General features: G+C 40.6%; 1 protein-coding gene across 2 annotated transcripts in view; it reads left to right on the forward strand.

Annotated features, from left to right (window-relative positions):
• Positions 1-9,041, forward strand: part of PTPRQ (protein tyrosine phosphatase, receptor type Q) — a 239,951-nt gene that overhangs the window by 118,009 nt on the left and 112,901 nt on the right. For both annotated transcript variants that reach the window (XM_025191547.1, XM_025191548.1), the window contains 3 exons: positions 6,036-6,204; positions 6,693-6,986; positions 7,164-7,439. In XM_025191547.1, coding sequence (XP_025047332.1) covers positions 6,036-6,204; positions 6,693-6,986; positions 7,164-7,439 — 739 coding nt within the window. The remainder of the gene's footprint in view (positions 1-6,035; positions 6,205-6,692; positions 6,987-7,163; positions 7,440-9,041) is intronic.

The following is a 9,041-nucleotide window of genomic DNA, read 5'->3' on the forward strand; positions in this document are numbered from 1 at the left end:
GAATGCATTCAGTGACAATAAGCTGAATATGAGCCAGCAGTGTGCCCTTGTTGCAAAGAAGGCTAACGGCATTCTGGGCTGCATTAGTAGGAGTGTTGCCAGCAGATTGATGGTAGTGATTATTCCCCTCTGTTCAGCACTGAGGCCACATCTGGAGTACTGTTTCCAGTTTTGGGCCCCCCACTACAGACAGGATGTAGACATATTGGAAAGAATACAGCAGAAGACAATGAAAATGATTAGGGGTCTAGGGCACATGCTTTATGAGGACAGGCTAAGAGAACTGGGCTTATTTAGTCTGCAGAAGAGAAGACTGAGAGGGGATTTAATAGGAGCTTTCAACTACCTGAAGAGTGGTTCCAAAGAGGATGGAGCTAAACTGTTCTCAGTGGTAGGAGATGACAGAACAAGAAGAAATGGTCTCAAGTTGGTGCAAGGGGAATTTAGGTTAGATTTTAAGAAAAACTTTCTCACTAGGAAGGTAGTAAAACACTGGAATAGGTTACCCAGAGAGGCTGTGGACTCTCTAGCCTTACAGATTTTTAAGACCAGGCTAGAAAAACCTTTGTCTGGAATGATCTAGTTGAAGATGATCCTGCTTTGAACAGAGGGTTGGACTAGATGACCTCCTGATGTTCCTTCCAGCCCTGATTTTCTATGATTCTATCACTTTCCTCAGAAGAAGTAGCATAACTTGAGCAAGTTCTTTCAATGCCACTTCTACTTCCCTGGTGCCCCCCTACACTCCTCACCTACACTCAAACTATCTATTATCTTAGACAGATAACTCATGTGCTGTTTCTTTGTCTTATAGACCCAAACTGAATCCCAGCCATCAACCCAGAAAACCTCTGACTGTTTGCAGCAGGGTCCAGAAAAGGAAGAAGAAGGGGACAAAGGAGGACTGGTTAATGGAGATGTACAGGGACAATAGCAGGAAGCATGGCCACTGTTTTGTGCTTCAGAGAGAGATGTTAGAGCAAGAATATGGATTTGATACTGAAGCTGAGAGAATGCTGGTGGTAGGGGACTTAGTCACTACATACTTCTTCCATGAATGTGCAATATGAAAGCAAGGCCCCCACCAATCTGAGGTGAACCAGCAGCAAATATCCATATTTGCCTTTTTGGTATCAGTTAGTAGCTGGCAGAACCCAGTACTGCCTCAGGGTCAAGCCCAGACTTGCCCTGCAGCTGTGAATTCTCATCCATGATGCCATGAGCTGCTGCCAACAACCTCTGGGAAGCCCCACTTCAAGTTTGGCGTCATTACTTTATCTCAACGTAGTAGAATGTTGACAAGAGCCTTGACCGTGCAAAGTTCTCATACACATGACATGGCACTGCACCACTAGTGTGCATCACTCCCTATGCCAGAAGTGGACTGCTACTGGCTTTCACTGTTTAAAGCAGAAAGATAGTTTTCACTGTTGAGCTGCTTAATTCTTAAAACAGCTGCTCTGAAAATATTTTTCATTGGTGCACAGTAGAAAGATTAAATCAGCTGACAGTGATTAGTTGCTGTTGCACAATTAAATGCATAAAGCTGTCATATTGTATTCTTAGATTTTAATAAATTCATTCCCTTTGTTTCCATGAGTGCTATGTGTCTGCTTGAGGGGAAGGGGTTGATACACAATTTTATTTCAGCATCACTACCTCAATACATTTACATACAGAGAAAGATTTCCTGAATAAGGACAGTGATTAAGGACACACCAGCCAGCCTGCCCTTCCAGCCTAGGCAGCAGGGCTGAACGAAGCTTTGGTCCCTGATTCAATTTGGCGGAGATTTGGCCCGATTCTCCAAATCTGAATCAAATCAGAGGACCCTTTAATCTCTCTGAATTGAATCAGAACCCTCCAAATTGATTCGGAGAGATTCAGAGATTCGGACATCGAGACAGCTTTAAATGTTTGTTCTACATACCTCTAGATAGCAAGGGCTCATGAATGCTGAGATGCTGGGGCTCATGGAACATCCCACAGGAGCATGGGGTGGACTGGAAGCACTTCCGGGTGGACCAGAAGCTGCTGTCCACTCGGCAGCAGCCCCAGAAGTGGACCAGAAGCACTTCCAGTCCATTTTCAGGTCTGCTGTGGGGCCCCCACTCCCTCCCAGCTTGGTGACTGGTGCCTCCTGGGTCTGGGGGAGCACCTGGGGGTCCCCCTGTGGCCCATCGCTGAGCCAGTGAGGCACAGGGGGGGCCCCACAGCATGCTCCCCAGCAGACCCAGAAGTGGACTGGAAGTACTTCCAGTCCACTTCCAGGTTCACTGCTGAGCACATGGAGAGCCCCCCACACTCCTGTGGGACACTTCATGCACCCCAGCATCGCAGCAATCACAAGCCACGCCTGCTACCTCAAGGTATATAGAAAAAACTTTTAAAGATGTGTCTATGTCCGAATTGCTGATTCTGTGAATCAGCATCGAATCTTCAGATTCGGATTTGGCTGAATTAAATCAGGAACAGTGTTCCGAATCAACGAATCAAATCGCTGTCCCTAATCCAGGCCGAATCCGAATTGAATAGGGCCCGCTTCACACACCCGTACTAGGCAGAAGGTCCAAGAGTTAAGCGGGAGCAAGGTTGAGCCTCTGGAACCTGGGCATTTGGCTTCTTACCAGCCACCTTTTCTACTCCAAGTGAGGGAGAAAGACTAGAAGCTAGGTGGAAAAGACTATGGATCCCAGTCACTGTTCAGAGAGAGAACTCAGTGCTGCCACTGGAATGCAGACATGGAACACAAGCAGAGGTGGTCCATTGTAATGAATCATCAAACACCACTATAACCAATGAGATCTGGAGGGGCAAAAAGTTGTCCCAGAACTTCCAAAAAAGTTTGGAAGGAAAGGTACAGAAAAATGTCCAGAAGGCAAGTCACTCCGGTTGGTTGTGTGTGTGTGTGTGTGTGTGTGTGTGTGTGTGTGTGTGTGTGTGTGTGTGTGTGTGTGTGTGTGTGTGTGTGTGTGTGTGTGTGTGTGTGTGTGTGTGTGTGTGTGTGTGTGTGTGTGTGTGTGTGTGTGTGTGTGTGCGCCTGAATTCTCACTAGGCTAGTTCAGTTGAAGTCCCTTGTATATTAACTTGAGCTAGCAGTACAGAGAAGACTAACCCAGTGGGGGAGAGACTGGAAAAGAAACAATGCAGAGTAGGAGCACGGTGATATCTATATATTAGTGGTAATATTGCACAGTTGAAAATGTGTCCTATTTTGTGGGGTGAGAAGGATATTGCCTTCTGCTTATGTCGTCATGGCCTGTGTGTATTACTTAAACTTCGCTGCTTTTAATAATTTAATACTTTGCTGTGCCAAAACTTTTTTTTAATTTATGGAGAGGGAAGAAGAGACAGAATTTTTTTCAGCTGTAGCATCAGCTTGCCAAGAGACCCTAAGCAATTTGCTTTCATCTGCAGCCACAATTAATTGCAAAGCTTCCGACACGGTTGCATCCTAAGGGTACAATTATTGCAAATTTCATTATTTTGCAGTTTGCACCTGCATAGCTCTTCCTGGTCACCCGTGCCCTTCATTATCTGTGCATGCTTTTCTAATATTTTATTAACTAATGTGTTTGAAACAATCCTAATTTCTTGTCTCTTGGTTGTCAGAGTAAAAGGTCTCCCTTCTAAATAGACTTTCAATGAATCACCAAGTAGCCCTTTGTTATAGCTTTCAGGTTGGTTTGTTGATATGTTCTATAGTCAACAGCTGGGAAAATATAAAGGCACCCTTTTAAAGCCTTTTATGAGATTTGGATCCAGTTAAAGCATATTAAACTCTTATTAAACACAAAATACAACCTTAGGACACGGGCACAAGAGCAAGTTACTATAAAATAACTAAGGATGGAGACTGGCAATATTTCATCTACCCCATCACAACTGCCCATGTACACTTTTGCTCCATGGTATGGTGGAGGGCAAATCTGCTATGCATTAGCTTCCAATTATCCTGAGGGAAGAGGTGCACACAGGTGCTTACAGTGGAGCATCTGATGAGAAGTAAATCATTTACCTCATGGTAAGTGGTTTGTATGTGCTGTGCTCAGTAGAGTACTTTGAAATTTTACTTTGACCAGTCAGGTAATTATCATATAACTTGCATCAAACCAAAGGGAGTATGATACAGCAATATTTCCCTGTTCACAAGGGATGCTCTACCTTCCTAAATTGGATATCAGGAAATCTAATTTAAATACCTTAGTTCTGATTCTCTGCACCTCACCCTGCATTATTGCAAGGTAAGGCTACCCACCACCACAACACTGCCATTCATTAGTTATGGCAATAAAAAATATGTCAACTTGCATCTACATTAGGAAAGAAGGGTTTGGCTCAGTCTAAATTTGGTAATGTGTCCCTTAGCCCAGACATAGGATTAATGTCCTCTTTTAATACTTTTGGGCTTATAGACAAGCCCAAAAGTATGGCTAATGTGCACCCCCTTTCTTATGGAGGACTTAGCTATGGGTGCTACAAATATTTTATTTTCTGTGAGCACTAATAATCTTGAGTTCAAGTTGTTCTGAGACTTTGACATTCAAATGCTATTGAAATCAAATGAGAAATTTAGTCTATTGTTATTTGTGGAAGTAAAATAGGCTTGTCTGCATAAGAATAAAGAAATCAGTTATATGTTGAAAATCATTTGTATGAATGAATATCTGTGCTAGATATTGTCATTATTTGTTTATAAAACTGGCAATCCTTACAGGAACTTGGCAAAAAGTACCACTTTAAGAGAAAGGTGTTGTTTCACATGGGATTTTTTTTGTATTTTCATTGAATTTATGAGTTCAGTACAGTATTTTATCATAAAACGTGCACATACAAGCTTATTTATTTACTCTGCTAGTTGTGGAGATATAAAGAAGAACCTTCTTGTTATTAAAAAAAATAGATATAACATTAGGTCTTACTTTAAGGAAATGTTGGTCCTGGTAGGATGTGACTTATGAGGAACTCACATGGTTGGACTAGAGACTTCATAGTATTCTGGGAAAAAAATCTCATTGCCATGGAGTCAAATCCCATTTGTCCCTAAATACAAGGTTTGTATCCGTCCTGACACGTTATACATGCTATGTGCTCTGTAAGGGAGAGTGGCTGGGGAAGAGTGGTTGTGTTTGGTGTCTGAACCCCTTCATGCTGTGCTGGGGCACAGGATGTACCTGCAGGGCAGGTCCTGAATGTGCACATGCAGTTATGTGCTCTCTAACTTGGATCCTTACGTCCTGGACTACAACAGAATTGCATTGGCTCTGCTTCCATTAAACCCGCAAAAAATTTTACTCATGGAGTTTACTTGAATTAAGTGAAATGCTAAAACCATACTTTTTTCTGTTTCCAAAAGGGTTTATTAAAAGCAAAGAAATGAGCTCCCTCTGCTAGGAGCCCATATAGAATTGAAAATTTAGTTTTACCTGTTGCAGTCTTAAAATTTTTGTTGCACATATTCATGGATGGAAGCTGCAGTTAAACAAATTCAAACTAGAAATAAGGGACAATTTTAAGATTGAGGATATTTTAAAATAATGTATGAAATGTTCTGGTGAATTTCCATTCTTAGCAATTTTAAAATTGAGATTGGATGTTTTCCTGAAATATGTGCTCGTGTTCAAACAGGAATTAATATAGAGATGTCCTATGGCCTTATTATTTGTTAATAATGAATAACTAATACAGTCTTTGTTGTTCTTTTGATATGATATGTATTAATAATACAGAATTCCTTATAAGAAAAGAAATAGAAATTAAGCGCTTAGCTATAAAGCCAAGCTGGAAACAGTGCCAGGTGTATAACTACTACCTACAGGAGAAAAAACGTAATAATTTAGTTGACTTCATTGAACAAATAGCTGTAGGGCTGTCATCATGATAGAGAGTCCAAGCATTGGCTAATGTTCTTAACAGTTTGGTGAGCCCCTATAGGTGGTTGGGTGGATAGAGAAAATAAAGGAGGTAAAGAAATACTAAATTATTTTTCTTTTGTTTTAATTAAGGATAATATTTTTATCCTTTCTTTCTTTTAGAATTTCACCCGTTATAATGTTGACAGTGGTGCTGATAATAAATCTCTGTCTGCAGTATTAGACAACTTGGCAAAATTCAGCTACTATACTCTTTGGTTAACTGCAAGCACTGCCTTTGGAAATGGAAACAAAACCAGTGACGTAATAGAGGTGTATACAGATCAAGATAGTAAGTAAACAGCTGATTTTAAATTCTAAAATGTACTTCAAAGCTTTTCATTTGCCCAACCTTTAAACTAGAAGTTTAAACTATAAATGCCCTTTTTTGAAGAAAAAAAATGTTACCACAGTGTAATGTTTTCCTTTGCCTAAAGGACATTATGATTTGAGTCTTTTTTCCTTTGTAGTGCAGAGGAATCAATATGAAAAACAGTTTTTCTTCTCTGTGTACAAGCAGTGAGGAAAGCTTCCTAAAATCATGACAAAGGCTGTCACTTTTAGTAATCAAAATAAAATGCAAATGCTTTCTAGGTGTGTTATATTTTGGTAACCAAAAGTAGGTGATCAAAAAAAGGTTGTTATATTCATATGTGCATGAAGAGATTGTAATAAGATATTAAGTATAGTATGGTAGAGATTACATTTATGAGAGCTACCATTTGTTTATTTTTATTATAATAACAGATATCTTTATTTTGTGTTTATAACATACCATAGTTCCAGATGGTCCGGTTGAAAGTTTGACCTACCAAAATATTTCTTCAACTGCTATAAATGTAAGCTGGCTTCCACCATCTCAGCCAAATGGCATTGTGCTCTTCTACGTTTCTCTGAGTTTGTGGAATATTCAGAATCACAGTGAGATACTGTCTCTCATTACCTATAATACGAGCATGGTTTTTGATAAGCTGGAAAAATATACTGATTATCTTCTGCAAATCACTCCAGCGACAGAAAAGGGACTCTCTGAAATTCACACTGCAGATCTGCACATCAAAACTGATGAAGATGGTAGGTTCAGGATTTTCTAACTGCTAAATTAATTGATTTCTTGTAAAATTGATTTGAGTCTAGGGAATAGTACTGTATCTAGCATTAAGAATTTCAAGTTAACCAATTTCTAAAAATTGCATTTCACCATAATCCTTTTTGTAGACTAACAACTTGTTTTCTCATTCTCTGTTACAGTCCCAGAATCTGCGCCTATAATCACAACTTTTAAAAATCTTTCATCTACCTCAGTTCTGTTGTCATGGGATCCTCCACTCCATCCAAGTGGTATCATAATAAGTTATGATTTAAACTTACTTGAACCAGGGAAGATTAATTATTTTTTTACCTCCAATAATTCCATCATTTTGGAAGATCTTTTGCCATTTACATTGTACAGTTTTTTTGCTGCTGCAAGAACTATAAAAGGACTTGGTCCATATGCTACACTTCTCCTTTACACAGATGAATCAGGTGAGTGATAGATAAGTGAATGCACTCTACAGTCTGGACTTAAATTTATAATTGATGTGAAGGTTAAGGAAGGGTTTTTGACTGCTGTATAAAGCTTTACAATGGTTGGACCAATGTTACTTAGTCCATCTTATGCTTAGGTATTAGAACTGTAGAACATACGGTGAGATTGTTTCCCATAGACTTACACACAGCAATCTCACACTGATTTCTTTTCACACTGATCTCAGACTATGACTATGTACAAAAGTTACACTTAACACACTTTAAGCACGAAGACAGCGCTTTTCAGCTGTAACAGAACAAACGTTCATGGCACATAAAGCGCTTTAAAAATGGCATATCCTGCTCTAAGTTGACCCTGGGTGGATGTAGTAATAGGATCATGTTGTACACGTGAGAGGTCTAGTCAGATGCCTGATGAATCCATTTGTGGCTGACAAGCCCTATTCGAGAGTGACACAGTTTGTTACAAGTTCCACAGATCTATATGTTGTCTAAGTTGGAATCCAAATTGAAAGCATGCTGCTTTCTTCTTTCTCTCTTTGCTTCCATCCTTTGGATTAAAGCTGCTTCATGTTGAGCTGCACCCAGTGCCAGGTGTTCCTTCTAGATCAGACAGGATACCGTGCACTCCTCCCAACTTTCTATATTGAAGTTGAACAACTTCATATCATTTTTGCGCACATTGTGGCACTACTTTTGAAGGCAACTCCACTTTCCAGAGCCTTTTTAAATCTCTTGGGGATACAGTCTTTTCCCATTCTCCTGACATGATCCATTGCAACTTTTTTCTTTTTTATAGTGGTTTCTAAGTGCCTCAGTCCTGCACGTTCCAATACCTCTGTGTTAGGTATTCTGTCTTCCCACTTTATTTCCAGGATCTTACACAGACATCTCATGTGGAAGCTGTTCAGTTTCTTGATATGCCTAGCATATGTAGTCCACGTTTCTGAACCATAAAGTAAGGATGACAGCACACAAGTCTCGTAGATTCGTACTTTCACCTTAGCTGATAATTTGCTGCTATTCTTTCCATGTTTCTGTAATAGCCCAACAAGTTGAAATTTCTGCTGATAGTAGATCCCAAGTAGCAAAAACTGTCAATGACACCAAGAGATTTATCTTCCAGAGTGGTGTCAGGTATTGGTTCTGTCTCGGACAGCCGGAGCGACTCGAGATGATTCAAATATCACTCAGTCGTTTGGGCGGGCTGGTGAATGGAGAGGCAGACACAGCTTATTGGTTGCAAAAACTTTACTTACGCCGCTTGTAGCCGCGATGCAGGTGGTCCGGTCGCTTGAGGTCCGGTCTCTTCAACAACTATGTGAGTTGCGCCAGCTGGCAAGGCTCAGGCCAGCTAATCCGTCCACAAATTAAGCCGGCAGGAAAAGGGTACATCGAGGATTGCGCTCGGCGACGGGGAGAAGAATCGATAGGTGATCAGTCTATCGATCAGCTCAGCCACAAGTCAGATCTCTTTAGAGGCACTCTGCAGCGTGCTCACAGTTCTCTGACTTGGGCGGAAGTCGCACAAAATTTTAAACAGCTAGCAAGCCAATTACTAGCTGCCACGTAGGAATAATTTAGAACTGGCCAATA

Source organism: Alligator sinensis, unplaced genomic scaffold, assembly GCF_000455745.1.
Source record: "Alligator sinensis unplaced genomic scaffold, ASM45574v1 scaffold672_1, whole genome shotgun sequence".
In the NCBI taxonomy this organism is placed as follows: domain Eukaryota; kingdom Metazoa; phylum Chordata; order Crocodylia; family Alligatoridae; genus Alligator; species Alligator sinensis.